The 17,971-nt window shown below is 49.6% G+C and overlaps 1 protein-coding gene across 7 annotated transcripts in view; it reads left to right on the forward strand.

Moving 5' to 3' along the window:
- Positions 1–17,971, forward strand: part of Trak1 (trafficking kinesin protein 1) — a 103,393-nt gene that overhangs the window by 19,771 nt on the left and 65,651 nt on the right. For 6 of the 7 annotated variants that reach the window (XR_013105639.1, XM_034484284.2, XM_076917682.1 and 3 more), the window contains exon 2: positions 9,533–9,727. Coding sequence is in view for 4 of the 7 variants with exons in the window: in XM_076917682.1 (XP_076773797.1) it covers positions 9,533–9,727 (195 nt within the window). In the remaining 3 variants the exon portion in view is untranslated. Of the gene's footprint in view, positions 1–48; positions 180–9,532; positions 9,728–17,971 lie in introns of those variants that run through there. The other variant, XM_076917683.1, reaches the window with a different exon arrangement.

The raw sequence follows: 17,971 nt of genomic DNA on the forward strand, positions 1-17,971 counted from the left end.
CTCCTCCTTCGCTTTGCCCTGCTCTTTGCTGCCCGCTCTGTTGCACAACAAAAACAGCATGCCCACATGAACCACGCCACATTCCGTTGCGCAAGGTTGCCCTTTAGCCTCACACTGGAAACCCTGTTTCTGTAACCGAGTGGGTGGACTGGCTGCCTCAGCTCAGCTGCTTGTCAGGGGTATGTATCTTAGGAGCCTGTGTGAGGGCCTTTATGTGTGTGTGCATGTATGTGTTGGGGTAGTGGGCATATCCATACACCTGATCTGATGTTGATGTTTTTGGATACCGAGTTCTTCAGGTGCTTAAGGCTGCAACCCTTCTAGAGAGTCTCCAGTGTTGTTTGTTTCTCGAAGCTTAGCTTTATTGACTTTTGTTTTCCAGTTTCCTACATGCTTGTCTGTCTGTCCTGCGCTCTGGAGACCCTCTTTGGCTGTTGAGAGCATGGGGTACCTCAGACTCAGAGCCCTGCCTTCTGTCTGGTGGCTGCTCAGCCCACAGCTGACCCAGTACCCTGAGGCTCTGAGACCTTGCTCTCCTCTTCTGTCCAGTCTATGTGTTAGCCTATAACATGTCCTCCCAAGTCTTCTGCCCTCTCGGTGGTCCTTAGAGCCATTACAGTGTGTTCTGGCTGAGGCCAGCAGAACCTTGAGGTTCCCGGTCTGTAGGTTCTAGAAGCTGCTCGGACAGCACAGGAGCCATTCCCAACGCGCATGCGCCAGTTTCTGGCCTGCCATGCTCAGTGCGCATGCTTGGCTCTGTGGTTCTGCGGCCTCTCTGGCCTTGCTCGCCTTCATCCACTGACGTGTTTGAAACAGCAGATGGCTCTGCAAGTCCCCTGTAATCTGTGGAGTTACAACATCTGTGCAAGAGAAGATAGGTGCCAGTGGCTTCAGTCTGCAACATAGGCGTGTAATCCTGGGACCCAGGGACAGGAGGATGGTGTGCTCCGGGCTAACCTGCCCTGTGCTGTAACCTGCCCTTACAACAGGCAAAAGTAAGGGATTGTGACGGCGTTCCCCAAAGACACTTAGGCGAGTTCCCAAACGGCCTGATCCCGAGATAAGAATCTTCTGGGTCGCCTGTCAGCTGTGGATTGCAGAGTGTCTCTCGCAGCTCCCATGCTGCATGGCTTATGTGTGTCTTTGGTATGTACTCTGCAATCCTTATAATGTCCAGAAAGTGTAATGGTTTCCAGGTCTCTACAGAGTAGGTGAGGAGCCCCGCAAAACATTGACACAGTGTGGCCACTCACAGTTGCTGTCAAGGGTGACATAATAGGCCAGGGAGAGATTTGCTGCCTGCAGCCAGCTCTTCTTGGGACTTGGACCTGGGGCCAGGGTGTCTCATTCATCACCCTATGGCTGAGGGGATACTTGGAGACTTAGCAGTGGGTTGGGGAGGGACAAGGAGGAAAGGTGAAGACAGTTGGGAGCTGGCAGTTTGGCTCTGTTTGACGAGAGTGACTCTCTTTTGGGCCCTTGCTTGTCTCTGTTAATGTAGCCATGATGTACTCCCAAGGTCCACAGCGACAGGCAGGGTGGGAGATCCCAGCTTACAGACTTGGTTAATGTGGCCTTTGGCTACTTAAAAACTTCTGAATTAGTCTAGCATGTAGAACTCAGGGGATTTGTGGGCTACTGAGATGGCTCAGTGGGTAAAGGCACCTGACACCAAGCTGGGTGATGTGAGTTTGATCACCAGTGACCCATGTGGTGGGAGAGAACTGATTCCCATGCAGGTGGACTATGGCACCTAGGTCCCCAAATAAATAGATAAAAAAAAGTAAATAAATAAATGTGATTTAAAAAATTAAGGAAATCGGGGGATTTTGTGTAGCAGTTCAGATCCCAGGTCTTAGTGGAAGTCAGCGTTTGGAGGACAGAGAAGGTCTGTGGGTGATGGGTGCTGCTCAAGAAGAGGCTCTGTAAGCCTGTGTCGCTCTCTGTATCTTTTCAGAGAGTTTGCTGGTGGGCAGAGAGTGACTTCCTAATGCTACTGTCCTACACACAGAGAAACTGAGTCCAGAGAGATTAAGATGAGGTTTGGCTGGTTACAAGGCGCAGTGTGGGCTGGCCGGTGCTGGGGCCCCTTTCTCCAGATTGTTTTGCCCGCTTATACACAGTCACATGGGCCGTTTTCATGAGCGTGCTCACCATGTTCCACACTCCCCTCCCTCTCTGACGCCTCTCACCTCCGTCCACCAGCTTCCTTCCCCTATAGTCTAGGGCCTAGACAGTTTTTGCTTTCGTATCACCTGCACCTCTCTGGTCTTATGTATCTACAAAATCTAGGAGTTACAAATGGGAGCGAATTGCATGGCGTTTGCCTCTCTGAGACCACCTTCATTTGCTTAATACGGTGGACTCCAGCTGCATCTGTTTCCTGCATGTGGCATGACTTCCTTCTTCCGTATGGCTGAAAGCATTCCACTGTGCTTATAGATCACCCTTTCCTTCTCCATTCCTCTGAGGCCGGACACCCAGGCTGGTTCTGTCTCTCAGACATTGTGAACGGTGATGAAGCCAACACTGAGGTGCAAAGATCTCTGGGAGGCGCTGACTTGGAGTCTTTTGTGTAAACACCCATGAATGGGAGAAGCTGGTCATATGGTTAGTTTGGTTTTTGTTTTCTTGAAGCCTTGCTATACACTGGCTGCCCAGAAGGTGGCGGTGTGGCGCCGGCTTCCTCTCCCTGGTTCTCTCCGAAGCCCTCTTCCGACTTCCTCTGTTCTTTCTTTCTTTCTGCCTTCCTGTTTCACTCTCTTTTATCCTTTTCTTCCCTGACGGCTTCCTCCTGCCTCCAGATCTACAGAGTGGTCAGGGGTGTTTGTGCCCACTGTCCCCTGACAGCTGTGCAGTTAGTGCCTTGTTCTTAGAGATCAGAACCCTGGGCTTCTGAATGGTCCTGAAGCAGCAGGCCCAGAACCCTGGGGTTACATCTCTTCTCCATCTGGGAACAGCCACTTCAGAGCAGTTATGTTCCCTGCAGAAGAGGAGACCTCCTCCCATAGAGCCTGACTTCTGAGTTTCTCTGAGTTTTAAATCTGAACACTAATTTAGAGCCATTGTCTCTGCTGTAAGAAAGGGGTACCTGGTACCTCAGCACAGAGCGAATTTTCAGGTAGAAAGTGTGGATCCAATCTGAGTCTATGGGAATGGAGAGTGCCATGTCTATAGACTGAGATCCCTGGGCTGCCCTATAGTGTCCCTTTCCTCCCAGGCAGCTCCGAGGAGTACCCTCATCTTAGAAGTGGGTCATTCCAGACCTCAGGGCTTGGGCAATCCCTAGGGGATCCTGGGAGTAACGTTGGCCTTTGCCTAAGACTCGGGGCACTTCTGCTGCCCTTCAACACTTTTCTTTCATGCTAGACAGAGAGCTAGGGACACGGGATGACCTCATCACCAGATAGCTGCACCTCCTGCATACTGAAGCTGATAGCTCTTCCTGGAGGATGACGAACCCCACCCTGCTGCTTCTCCTCTCTCCCAGCACTTTGAGTTTTGAATCAAGGTCTTTGGGCTGGGTTTGAGGCTGGGCTGGGACTCTTGAGTCCTTCCACCCCCCCCCCCCCAATGGCTCTCAGCTAGCAGGGAGGAGAGACAGAGAAAGTCCCGCCTGGTCTTGTTGTCTAATTGTGTATGTGCCAAGGCCTGTGGAAGCCTGGGGGAGTTGGTCAGGCAAGGTTTCACAAATACAAGCTGACATTTGAGTGACATTTTAGGATGTAGTGGTATGGGCAGTGAATATTTTAGAGTGTCTAAAATAGCTGGTTTTAAAAATATATGTATTTCTGTGTGTATTGGGGGCGGGGAGCCATGGAGAATGGCAGGAGGTTTGTGTGTTCTGATGGAAGGGAAACCAGAGAAAACAGCAGGGGCTGAGCTGGGAAGAGCAGTTCAGCTGTGGGCTTGGCTGCTTCACAAGAGGCAGAGCTGTGTGCAAATCATGGCTCCCATAAGGCAGGTCTTCATGTGTCTACATGGAAGGTGCCATGTGTGCTCTTTAGTCTACATGGAAGGCATCATGTGTGTGTTCTTTAGTTTACATGGAAGGCATCATGTGTGTGCTCTTTAGTCTACATGGAAGGCACCATGTGTGTGCTCTTTTTACCTTGTCCAGGCACCCAGGGCTGTCTGTTATGACCATGGCCTTGACATGGTCTTGACATGTGGCTAAAGATGGCTAGCACTTGCAAACTGGGCAGGTGACAAGGACACAGCTTGAGAGTCCTTGTGCTTAACAAACCTTTCTTAGCCCATGTGTGATGCCTTCTACCCGTCTTCTGGTGGGATGTCATGGGACGCCCCAAGTTCCACACATAGGCTTCCAGAGATGGACAGTGGGTAGCAGGGGATCACATGTTAATTATTGAGGGCTTCTCACACTGTACCTGCCACCTGCTTAGTTGCATGGCCTTGACTAACAAGATCACTAACCATGCTCCTTCCTCACCTGTGAAGCTGAGCAAATACCTTGTTCTCAGTCTCCAGCTGGGACAGTCTGCGAGTACCTACCTGGCTGCGGGTCCAGTGTTGGCGACATTTCTATGGATTCCTTCTGTGTGTGAATTCTCTCTTCATTCATATATAGGTGCATGAGTATATGTAAATGTTTACAGAGGCCAGAGAACAACCCTGGATGTCTCTTACCTTGGACAGTATCCATTTCGTTTGTTGAAGCAGGGTCTTTCCCTGGCCTGGAGATCCCCAAGCAGACTAGGCCGGCTGGCCATCAAGCCTCAGGGATCCAGCTGTCTCTGCCTCCCCAGTACAGGGATTACAAGCACATACCACATATTACTACATCCAGCTTTCTTATGTGGTTTCTGTTGATTTAACCAGGGCTTCCTCATGCATGCCTGGCAAGCACTTTACTGACTGAGCCATCTCCCCAGCCTTAGTCAGAGGATTCTTCATAGTTCTTTATGCTACGTTCCCCAGCCTCAGCCTCAATGTGTCTTCTCAGCCCAGCACACTCATGTCCATTTCCATAGGCGGTCCCCAGAGCCTCTGTCCCTGAGGTCCACATGCCTTTCCTATGTCCCAACTCTCTGGGCTGTGAAGACAACTGCAACATTGTTTATGTCTAGATGGTTGGCCACATTACAAAAAGATCAAATACCCTGATGTCTGAGAATGCATTGTGGTCCAGTCCTGGAAGGACAGGCCAAGTCCCAGTGTCTAAGCAACTGATAATATGCTCACAAGTGACATTATTCTTAGAAGGGATTTCCACACTCCACCCACCTCGGGCTCTGTTCTCTTTCCCACTGTCAAACACCACGGAGACACCCGAGAATGACAGCCTGTTGTGTGGGTGTTCCCGTGGGAATGTGTTGGTCCCCTGCCCACTCTCCTTCAGACAGGCTGCCACTGCCTTTTTGGGGTGCAGCTGTGCAGATCTGGTTTGGTCAGATCTCTATTTAGCCAAAAGATGCCACTGACTGGCAGCAGCTGTCCCTTCCTCAGGTGGTGGCCGTGCAGTAGCTGAGAGGACTCTCCCAGAGGTGGGAACTGGCTGCTCACCTTGTGGCCTGCAGTGGAGGGTGTTCCCTTGGGGACAGAGTGGGAAGAGAAGGTCCTTGTCTTGAGGACATTGGGCCATCGCTCTCTGAGGGCGATCACAGCTTCTGTTCTCCACAGACCTTTGAGATACAGCAGGTCTCGCCTAGGCTTTGCTGGCCGAGATGCTGACTATGCTGGTCGTGATCTTTCCCATGTTAGCGGAGAAGCCCCTGCACTCAGACACAGACATTTCCCCTTCTCAGGACTGAGCCATGGCTCTAAAGCACCGTGAAGTCTGCCTGGGAATGTTCTGCAGTGAGACTTTACAAACTGATCTGAGCCGGCCAGTGGTGGCGCACGCCTTTAATCCCAACACTTGGGAGGCAGAGGCAGGCGGATTTCTGAGTTCGAGGCCAGCCTGGTCTACAGAGTGAGTTCCAGGACAGCCAGGGCTACACAGAGAAACCCTGTCTTGCAAACAAACAAACAAATGAACAAACTGATCTGAGGTGGGCCAGTGTAGGTTCCTGGGACTCTTGGGCTGGGTGTGGATAGCTGGGTTCCAGCACAGAGTGTGACAGCTCACAGCTGTTTTCTTAAATGATTTCATAGACTCTGAGGGTGCCCTGGGGCCATCTCATCAGGTACATAGAAACAGGATGCAGGTTAGCCTGACCTGGTTGTGCAGGCACCTGCATCTCCACCATCTACCTATGTCACTGCCTCCTGCCTTTTTGCCTCGGCTACCCAGGGAGAAGAAGAGAAGCCTGGCCCTGGATGCTGTTTTTGTGTAGCTCTCCAGCAAAGTGCTGTCCTCAGCTCTGCCCGCTCCCTCCGACAATGGCCTCCCCTCCTACCATTGGTGCCACCCGTCTTTTCTGAGTGTGGGGTCAGGCTGTTCCTGTTTAACTGCACTCCCTCTGTCTTCCCTGTTTGAGCAGCACCCCCTCAGTGCTTCTGTTTCCTCATATGTTTCCTCTGCCATATTCCATATTCCAGAGTGAACCAGACTCGCCCTCACCTTCATCTGGGTTCCCAGTTTCCTTGTCCACCCCAGCATCTGCTAACTCTCTAATTGTCACCCCCAACCCCCCAGCACTGAGGACCGATTCTTAGCATAAAAGGCGGAGTTCATCATCCTCTCTCATCCAGCCAGGCCCACATGGAGTAGGTCGGCTTTGGGGTTGATGAGACTCAAGCAGTTCCCATAGTCCTTTACTGCTGGAGGCTCCCTGCTAAATGGGCTGACCTCATGGTGACGGCAGAAACCCATCATGCTGATTTAATCGTAGTCTGCAGGGCACTGTGGGTCTGTGTCCTCGTCCTGGGTGTCATCCCACTGTGCTACAGTTTAGCTAAATAAAAAGACTGCTTAGGTGGATTGTGTGGGGGAGGTTCACAGTCACCTTGGCTGCTTAGAGTCACCATGGAAGCACACCTCCAGGTGTTCTGCAGGATTCTGTAGATTCCAGAGAGGTTTCACTGAAGCAGCAAGCCCAATATTGGACGTGGGGAGCACCATTCTCCTCTTGGACTCCCGAGCTGAATAAAAAGCAGAAATCAAGCCCTGTACCAGGGCTCCTTTGTCTCTCCATCCTAATTGGGGGCTGCAGTGCTGCTGGCCATTCTGTGTTCTTGCCTGTACGCCTTCCCTCCCACGATGGACTGGGTGTCCTTAAACCATGAACCAAAGCAAGCCCCCCTCCATAAGCTGATCTGATCAGATGGGTCACGGCGTCAGGAAAAGCGCCCACCACACTATTCCAGGCTTTACTACACCCCCATATAAGCAGAGCCTGGACCTGAAGCTGTGGAGTCCAGGGGTGAATGAATCAAGGACACCTGTATGTGAAAGATTGTTATCTCAGCCAGATGGGTCGTGCGCTGCAGTACTCACAAGACAGCTTACTAACACAGTAATAGTTCTGGTAGGGCACTGGAGTATGGGACGGGACAGAGAGACAACTCTGCTTGGAGGGGTCAAGGCAACAGCATGTGAGGGAAGGGGTTATGTTCCAGCTGTGGCTGGGAGGATGGCCCTGCTTGTGTATTTGCTGGATCTATACAGGAGGGAGCACTGCTGGGGTGAGGTCAGGACCGGATGGTTGTGCTCTCAGGTGTCTCCTGTGCCTCTGGTATTCAAGATGTGGATGAGTGGGTGGGTGGTGAGTGGATGGATGGATGGATGGATGAATGGATAGATGGATGATGGATGGATGCATAGATGGAGGATAAATAGATGGATGGATGGATAGATGGGTGATGGATGGGTGTATGAATGGGTGGATGGATGATGGATGGAGGATGAATAGATGGATGGATGGATAGATCAATGAATACATGGATGATGGATGGATGCATAGATGTATGAATACATGGATGATGGATGATGGATAGATGGATGGATGGATGGATGCATAGATGGATGGGTAGATGATGGATAGATGGATGGATGGATGGGTGGATGGATGGATGGATGCATAGATGGATGAATATATGGATGATAGATGATGGATAGATGGATGGATGCATAGATGGATGGGTGGATGAATGGATGATAGATAGATGGATGGATGAATGGATGCATGGATGGATGCATGGATGGGTGGATGAATGGATAGATAGATGGATGGATGTATGAATAGATGGATGGGTGGATGAATGGATAGATGGGTGGATGGATGGATGCATAGATGGATGAATACATGGATGATGGATGAAGGATCAATGGATAGATGCATGTATGCATGCATGCATAGATGGATGGGTGAATGAATGGACAATGGATAGATGGATGGATGAATGGATGGATGGGTGGATGAATGGATAGATGGATAGATAGATGGGTAGAAGAGTAGATGGATGAATGAAAAAAAGGGTAGATGGATAGAATGATGATAGAAGGATGGATGGATCAATAAATTGAATGCAGGCTAGATTCTAGGTGAAGGGATGGCTGAAGCAATTGGTGCCTTGTTTAAATGGTAACTGGGTCGGCTCCAGAGTGAATGACTGAGAGAAGAGAAGGTGGAAGACTTGGAAGATGAAGGCTTGAGAATGTTGGTTTCCCTTCCCAGATAGTAGGCGCTCAATAGGAGGCGCTACTATGGGGAGGTCATTGCAGTCAGCATGCAGAGTTCTAAGCTTAAAATACTAGTCTTGGTGGACTCATAATAATTTACATGTTTATGGGGTACAGTTGTCACAGTTCAGTACATGTATATACTGTACAGTGACCCAATCACACCACTGGTTTATCCATCACTTTAAGCACGTGCCATTTATTTCACAGTGTTGTGATCTTTCAAAATCCTTAGTACTGGTTATTTGGAAATGTGTACTTAGTGGTAATTGATCACAGTGGCCGGATGTATGTGCTGGCCAGGTTTATGTTAACTTGATACAGCTAAAATTATCTAAGAAGAAGGAACTTCAATTAATGAAATGCCTCCATAAGATTGGGCTGTATACAGACCTGTAGAGTATTTTCTTAGTGATTGCTTGGGGGAGGGTTCATTGTGGGCAGTGCTAGCTCTGGGCTGGTGGTCTTGGGTTCTATAAGAAAGTAGGCTGAGCAAGCCATGGGGAACAAACCAGTAAGAAGCACCCCTCTGTGGCTTCTGCATCAGCTCCTGACTCCAGGCTCCTGCCCTGCTTGAGTTCCAGCCCTCACTGCTTTTGATGATGAACTGCTCTGTGGACCTGTGAGGGAAATAAACCCTTTCCTCCCCAGCTTGCTTTGGGTCATGGTGTTTCGTCACAGCAGTAGTAACCCTAATGGAGACACCATACATGGTTGTACAATGTTCTGAGATATATGTTTGGTACCTACCTTTGCTGCTGTGCCCATTAGACATCTCCCACCTCAGTAATTCTATGTCTTGAGAGTTCAAATTAGAAAAGACCCCTGATGGATATCTCTTTGCCTGGATTTGGCATGCTGCAGATGGGTGACAAGGGATAGGCCTCAAGCTTAGCTCTTGGAGCTCTTGGAGGGTGGGTTCTCACTCAGTCTTCTTCTCTCCAGACGTGTGCAACAGCACCAACCTCCCAGAAGTTGAGATCATTAGCCTGCTGGAGGAGCAGCTGCCCCATTACAAGCTAAGAGCGGACACCATCTATGGTTACGACCACGATGACTGGCTGCATACGCCCCTCATCTCCCCAGATGCCAACATCGACCTCACAACCGAGCAGATCGAAGAGACGCTGAAATACTTCCGTAAGTAGCTGGCTCCATCTGTGGGCACAGCAATGTGATGCCAAGTACTTCCTTGTCGCCCCACCCCCACCCCCGTGAGTCATTGTGTGGAGGGGTAGCCAAGAGGAATGTGGCCTTAGGGGTCTTCTTGGTCTGCATGGGTATTGGGGACCAAGCATTTTCATTTGAAACATGCAGAATAACTTTAAGTTATTCTCATATACCTTCTTTTCTGGTTTAGAAAAGTAATAACTTGTTGTATTTATTGGGTATTATTTTATATGTACATCGTGTTGCGTGCAGTGCCTGGGAAGGCCAGAGGGGGTTGGATGCTGGATGCTCTAGAACTGGAATTACAGATGGTTGTGAGCCGCCACGTGAGTGCTGGGATTTGAACCTGTGTCTTCTATAAGAGCAGCTAGTGCTCTTAACTACAGAGCCATCTCTCCAGCCCCATCATTTCCCCCATAAACCCCTATTAAGAGTGAATCTGTTTGCATTTAAAACAAATATTCTAAGTGTTGTGTTAGGAGGCAGCTCATATCCAGACAGATCACATCAGGTCAGCACAGCCCCATGTGAAGAGGTTTCTTGGGGGGAAAGCAGGGAAGAGAAGAGGATGAAGGGGGCAAAGAAGAAGAAAGGGCAAGGGGTTTGGGGTCTCTGCCTTTTATTCAGGCAGTGAAGTAATCACGCACACCACTGTGCACAGGTGAGGCAGCACAGGTGAGGTAGCACTCAGATGTACACTGGGAAATTTGTGGTGGTTGCCATGGCAACAGATGCCTGGAGTGACGTCATTGCTGGATTTGGAGGCCGTAGATATCTTCTGATGCCAACAGTAAGGAAATCTAGGCAGCTTCCATCAGTGTAGACATAGCAAAGGCTGACTGTGGAAGCTGGTTAAGCTGGAATTCCACAGCAGTACAGAGTTAAAACTCTAGGTGGCAGAGCTGCTTCCTGTCGGGTGAGCTTATGCTTAGGGAAGCCTGGAGGCGAGGAGGAAGGGTGTGGGAGTGCTGTGTGCTGACGTGTACTGCTGACAGGAGGAAGATTTAAACATTAATATTTACTGTTACTAATGTGTATTCAAACGACAGCTGCTTTTCATTCCTTCTTTCTTTCTCCTTCTCTTTTATTCTTTCAGAGTCTCACTAGGTAGCCCAAGATAGCTTGGAATTTTCTATGTAGTCTAGGCTGGCTTCAAATTCATGCTGATCCTCCTGCCTCAGTTTCCCAAATGCTGAGATTACAGGAGGGCACCACCACATCAGGTAATACACATCGCTTTATTCTTTTTTCCCCCAGTTAGACTGAATCCAGGATCTCAAACATGCTAGCCAGGTGCTCTGCCACTGAGTGGCCTCCATCTCTGTAGTTGTGTTTTTAGAAATTCACACGCTCTGGGGCTGGAGAGATGGTTGAGCAGTTAAGAGAGATCGCTGCTCTTCTAAGAGACCGGAGTTCAGTTCGCAGCACACACGTTGGGCAGCTCACATCCATCTGTAACTCCAGCGCTAGGGAATCTGATGCCCCCTTCTGGCGTCTGTGGGCACTGCACTCATGCACATGCCGAAGCGCAGATGCACACATATATCCATAATTTTAGAAATCTTAAGACAAAAATTAATATCCTCTCTGTCACTTACATATCTGTGTATTTCTTGTTTGCATATTCATATGTCATCACCACGCTACCCCTTTTAAAGACGTAGACCAATCCTGCTTCTCTGACGGTAGTGTCACTGAGAACCAGCTTGCGGTACATCCCTGAGCTTTCTTCAGTTAGAAACCAGCTCACTAGCAGTCTTTCCAATTTCAGAGATGATTTGTAATAAAACAAATTGCAGCTATAAGACTGTGCTTTAGGGTGTGTGCGGGGCAATCCTCAGATTCTCTGTATTGGAGACTAGTAAGAAGGAATTCTGTTTGAATTGGCCTGTTGAGTGTCTCTTCCATGAGCTTTCCTGATAGCCTGTGTCATTTCCTGATAGATGCGTCATTTGTTTTCAGTTATATGTGTAAGACAATGCAAAAGAAGCCCTGTTAGAGTCACTGGTGGGTACCATGGTGTAAGCTACAACTGGAGGAGATGAGTTGAGCATTTAAAGGTGCTTAAGGTTGGGTACATCCAAGTCTTCCTGTATATTATTTCCCTTCTGTGAATTCTGTGCTTAGAGCTAGGTGGCTCCTTGTCTATTAATTGGAGCTGGAGAGATGGCTCAGCAGTTAAGAACATTTATGTGGCTTGCAGAGGACCCGAATTCATTTCGCAGCAGCCACATCAGGAGGCTCACAACTGCTCCACAGGAATGGGCGCCCTCTTCTGGACTCTGTGAACACTGCACTCACATGTGCATATACCCACAGAGACACAAACACAGAATTTTTTAAAATGAAAAGGAACTTAAGTATCAGTTAATTGAACAAACCAGGTATAGACTTTGAAATTAAAGACTTAAACTGAAGTTCTGTGACACATCCCCACCCCCAAATGGTCTGTAAAGAAAATTTAGAGTATTATAAATGTAGTTATTTCCATTAACTTCCAACAGAAATATAACATTGTTTTCTGTGGTCAGACTGGAAGACTAGGCTGGGTGTCAGCCTCAGGATATGCAACTTTGTTACCAGTGGAGGTCAGAGATGTTTGGATGCTGCACGGCAGTGGCTAAGCACTGTAAAACCTGCCTCTGCCCATCACTGAGACAGATATTGGCCACTGTTTCAGCATGGTGGACTTTTTTTTTTTTTTGAAAGGTCTTTGTTAAGCAGCTTGTACATCAGCCACTTTGGTTTTCCTTGGGTTGCAGAACTGCAGGACACAGCTCTTGCTGTTTGCAGGGAGAGAAGTGCAGGTGGTGTGTGTAGGGCAAGCCCTGCTCTGTGCCTGGTGTCCTGGGTTTTTATTTATTTTTTATTTGTTGTTTGTTTATTCTCAAGACAGGTTTTCACTAGGTAGTCCTGGCTGGCCTAGAACTCACAAAGATCCATCTGCCTTTGCTTCCTGAGTCTTGGGATTGAAGGTGTGCATCCCCGTGTCTGGCCCTACTTCTTGTGTGTGTGTGTGTGTGTGTGTGTGTGTGTGTGTGTGTGCTCATATATGTATGTACACACAGAGGCCAGAGGATGACACTGTCTTCTTCTATCCATCTCCAATGTATGTTTGTGGTATTTTGTTGTTGTTTCTGATATAGGGTCTCACTCTGTATCCCTGGCTGGCCTGGAACTCAGAGCTTCACCTGCCTCTGAAGTGCTAGCATTAGAGGTCTTCGCCACCATGCTGTCTCACCTTACATTTTAAGACAGGCTCTCTCACTGGACTTGGAAATCAGTGCCTCAGCTTGACTGACTGGTCAGGGAACCCTAAGAACCAGAGCTGGGTTCGCAGGTGCATGCCAGCATGCCTGGCTCCTTTAGTGCATGCCAGGAATTGATCTCCAGATCGTCCTGTTTGCACAGCACACAGGTTATCCACTGTGCTGTCATCCCGGCCCTGTTTGGGTTTTGTGTATCTGTTTACCTATCTGTAACCTGGAAACACATGACTCAGCACAGTGACTCACCAGTGTCAGGCCACTGTCCATGGCTGAGAAGACATTGTCCACTGGTTCTCTTCTAGGTCCACTGTGGGCGTTGTGTAGGACGGTGTCCACTCTTGCTGGTGGAATTGAGGGTACGGGGCTCCCTAAGGTGAGGAACCGGAAGGGGTAGTTGCATCTCATTGTAAAACCAGAGTAGGTACATCCTAGCTATTGTGTTTGGGGGTAAGACCCAACCCCCATCCCTGGTGGACAGCTGGGCTCTGCTTCTGATCCTGGCCCTCATCTGCCTGGCTGAGAGGGAACACTTTCCCATCTTCCTGTCTGAGTCAGACCGCCTTCCAAACCAACCTCTCCAGAGTCAATTCATTCATTCATTCATTTATTCATTCATTCAGAGAATTCATTCTCCATGGCTCACACAATATGTGGTGCATAGCCTGAAACAGCTTTATGCTCTGTGACATCCAGCTGCCTGCCTCAGGTGGTCTGATTGTGACCTGTGTGCAGTAGACTGGTCATGTGACACTCAGCAGATACCAAGCAGCAAGGTCACCATGTTTGTTCTTAGGTGGCCATGCTCCTGTTGGTTCTTCTTCCCCGACCTCTTCTGCTTGACACAAACTGATCCAAGAAGGAATTCTCTATGTCACACCCAGATCTGCTGACAACCCCACCTCAGAGGTTATCTGGGAAAGAGCAGGCTCTGAAGCAAACAGGTTTTTGGAATTTCACTCAGCCTTTGCTTTCGGTGTACAGTAATCTAGCCATCCAGTGTGTGCAGGATGGGGCAATCCAGCCATCCAGTGTGTGCAGGGTAAAGGTAGGCTTTCCTTCCAGCACCAGAGTTCTGGCCTGAGAACAGTCTGACTAAGAAGGTGGGCACATCTCTATTGTTTAAATCTTCACATCCTATCCCAGGACTGTGGCATGTGCAGGCTCCTGCTGAGGGTACTGAGGACAGTGAGCTCCCCTCTGGGACAGCATCCCCTCCTCCGTGAGGGTTCCCACCCTGGCACCTTGACTGTACTGCCACACTCTTTCAGTAGAGAGTACCTTGGAGCAGGTCCTGTCAGCTTCAACTCTGCTGACAGAGGTATAGGCAGCATCTGGCCCTGTGTTGGCTGGTTGTGGGAACACAAGGTCTGCTGTGCCCTTCATTTCAGATCTGTCCTCCCCCCCTCCCCCCCTCCGCCCCTCCAGCTGACCTCACATACTGTGAGGAGCCTCTGTGTCCAGAGAGCTCTTACTGGGGAGGGTACCAGGGTAGTAGTGAAATATGAAGATTCAAGGTATTCCCATTGAGAGTTTAATCTATTGTATAATTAAATTGTTTGCACCAGTGGCCCCTCCCCTCCTTTTCTTGTCTTCCTCCTCCCCTCTCTCCTCCTCTCCCTATCCTCTCCCTTCTTCTTCCTCCCCAAGCTCCTCCTCATTCACCATCCGTCTCTCCTCCCATACCGGCTCTGCCTCTTCTGTCTGCTCCTTGAACTCACTGTAGTGTAGGCTGGCCTTGGACTATGGTCTTCCCACCTCCACGCTGGGATTCCAGGCCTGTATCGCCACGCCCAGTTCAAACATGCATTTCATACATAGACTTTTTCACTTCTCCTGCAGGCTCTTATCTTTTTAAAAAAGCTTTGTTTGTTTGTTTTTGTTTAGCACACTGCTTGATTAAAGCCCAGGATTTCTTCCTCTTCCTCCACTGTCAGACCCTCCTGCTTCTGGGGATCAGACCCAGCAGCATGGCATATGTAAGCAGTTTGCCCCCAGTCACCAGATTTGGGGGTTTCAGAAGTCTTACAGGGTATCAGAGGAAGGGAATCTTTCCTTTACTGTTGTTTGTACGGATGATCAACCATTATCCAGGAGGGGATGCTCTGAGGGAGGTGAAGACAAGTCTGGGAATGTAACCAGTCGTTTCAAGATGTGTGTGAGTGTGTACAATTAACCAAGAGTCTGTGCACACTGGAGTGTGTACTCACGAGTGCACATACACACACACCTTTTTGGGGGGGGGGGTGTCAGTGAAGAGGCCTTGCAAACTCCTCCTATCAGCAAGGCCTCTTCCTAGACCCGTGTTCCTCCATATTAGCTGGCTCAGACATCTGTGGGAATTGAAAATGAGAGTAGTGTGGCCAGGCTGCCATCTCATTCCACGAGTGAACCACTCGAAGTTATGGCAGCTACACCCAGCTGCAGGTCTGGGCGCTGGTGCTGAGGAGTGGAGCTGCCTCTCAGGGAGGGACAAGTGAAAGTGCCTGGCTGCCCCTAGACCCCTGGGCCCGGATTCTGGAGAGCTGCACATGCATGCTTGCAGTCGGTCCCATGTCTGTCATCTGGTCTCTTTCATCGTTTTTTGATCAAACCAGATTCCAACATTATTGTTTTCTGCTCAAGAACAACACGTCGGCAAGCTGTTCCATACAGATTGTTTCCTTCTTGTGTTAATTCAGCAAGTTTGAGACAGAACTGGACCTAGCTCGGGCAGGAAACTGACTGACAGCTCAGCTCTCACTCACTCTCCTCACAGGCTGCTGCTGCTCGGCAGGGTTTGTGCAGGAGCAGAATTAGGGGACTTTTTTTTTTGCACCCATGGTTCTGAAGTGGTGGCATCATCTGTGTGCCATGCTGGTCATGAGCTGGTCATGAGCCTGAGATTTGCGGGGCCCCCCTACCCCCCCCCCGACCTTCTGTGATGACAGGTGGTGACCTCAGGCTTGCTCAGGCTTCTTACCGATGCCAAGATACATCCTCTCCCCGCCCTTCCAGCGAGGGGGTTGATACTGATGACAGCTGCCACAGACCCAGGCGCTCCCTTTGCTTGCAGGTCCTCTCATGAATGGCAGCTTCCACCCTTGCCTCCCCCGGTGGTGGGGCCGCCTGTGCCTGGAGTAAGAAGGGACAGTTGGCATCAAGCTGTTCCTTGCAGACTGCCTGCTGTCATGAGCTCTCACTGGCTGGCACTGACAGTCTCAGCATCGAAGATTGGAAAGAAAAAGCTGGAACGTCATGCGGAGTGATGGCAAGCCTGCTCTCTAGCCAGGCCCTCCCTCTCTTCTGCCTCCAGCCTTGTGGGCAAAGGTGGCGGTGCTTTCTGAGGGCTGGGAATGTGTTTCAGATCGGGCTTAAAAGCTGCAGCAGGGCTCCTGTTTAAGCATGTTTTCTGTCTGTGCATAGGTGTGTTTACATGTGCTGCTACACCTGCGTGTATGGTGGGGAACTAAGAAGACAACTTCAGCCACCCTTCCTCAGGCTTTGTTCACAGTTTTGTTTGAGACATGGTCTCTCATTTGACCTGGAACTCACCTTATACAGTAGGCTGGCTGAGCAGCGAGCCCTAGGGACCTGCCTACTTCGGTCTCCCTGGGACTAGGTGACAAGAGCAGGCCACCATACATGGCTTATAAAAATTATTTTACGTGTTTGGTTGTCACACTTGCATGTATGTCTGTGTGCTGTGTGAATACTTGGCACGTGTAGAGGCCAGAAGAGGTCATTACATCCCCTGGAACTGGACTTACAAACAAGTGTGAGCTATCATGTAAGTGCAGGGAACTAAACCCAGATCCTCTGGGAGCCTCTGTCCAGTTCACTCACCCTACTTTTTAAATGCAGGTTATGGGGATCAAATATGAGTCCTTATACTTGCTCAGTAAGGACTTCACAGACTGAACTGTCATCCTAGCATCCCCCTGCCCCAGGAGTCCTTTAGCTGTTGAAGAAGCTACTATTCTCTAGTAGTTACTGTAGGTCTCCAGTGCTCTGAACAGATGGCCACACAGCAGTGACCTAGAGCAGTAGACATGGGTTCAGTTCCAATCCTGAAGGTCAGCAGCCCAGAGTCCAGGGGCCCATGTTTGCTCCTTCAGGGTGCTCTGAGGGAGACCTCAGGGCTTTCCCCTGTTCCCATGACTCCTGGGTTTGGGGACAGTGATCCAGTCTGTCCTCCTGTGACTTGCCACTTTCTCTTTAACGAACCTGCCATTGGATCCTTTAATTTAGGATAATGGCACCTTGCACATTTAATTTAGACCCATAGCTTCTGGTGGTAAATCTTTTTTTTTTCCTCCCTTTTAAATTACATTTTCTCTTTCTGGGTTGGGGTGCGCCGGTGCATGCCACCTGAAGGAACCAGTTCTCTTCCTCCACTGTGTGTGTCCCACTGATTAAAATTGGCTGCCAGGCTAAGTGGCAAGTGCTTTTACTCACTAAGCTGTCTTGCTGGCCCAGGAGGTAAATCTTCATATGGGTCTTCAACCCTCAATCTGGTGTTCTCTGCAGTGACACAGAGTTTGCACCTAGATGCCTTGGCATAAACCACTCTCCCAACCTCAAGATACCCTGTCCTGGAATCCGCATACAACAAGGTCTGTCAGTGTCTTGCTGCGACTGTTAGCAGAGTCTACTATACTTTGACCTCAAGAATTCACCTCACAAAACCCCCAGGTAGGGCATTCTGCTGTCCTCTGGAGCCTTCTGGGTAATCATCTCGCCCTGGGTCTGGCCCTCTTCCTGTCTGGGTGTGATTTACGCCCACACCACCAAGCTTTTCTGTTCTTGGTACCTGTGTGCCCATCCATATCCGGCTGGTGTCGTCGCAGCCGCCCTACGCAGAGACACGTCGAACAATGCGTTCAGAAGGTTGGGTGGCAGGAACAGAGCAGCAATGCACACCTACCCAACTTCCTAAGGCAGATTAAAATAGCTCCCTGTTTGTCTC

Source organism: Arvicanthis niloticus, chromosome 21, assembly GCF_011762505.2.
Source record: "Arvicanthis niloticus isolate mArvNil1 chromosome 21, mArvNil1.pat.X, whole genome shotgun sequence".
Lineage (NCBI taxonomy): Eukaryota > Metazoa > Chordata > Mammalia > Rodentia > Muridae > Arvicanthis > Arvicanthis niloticus.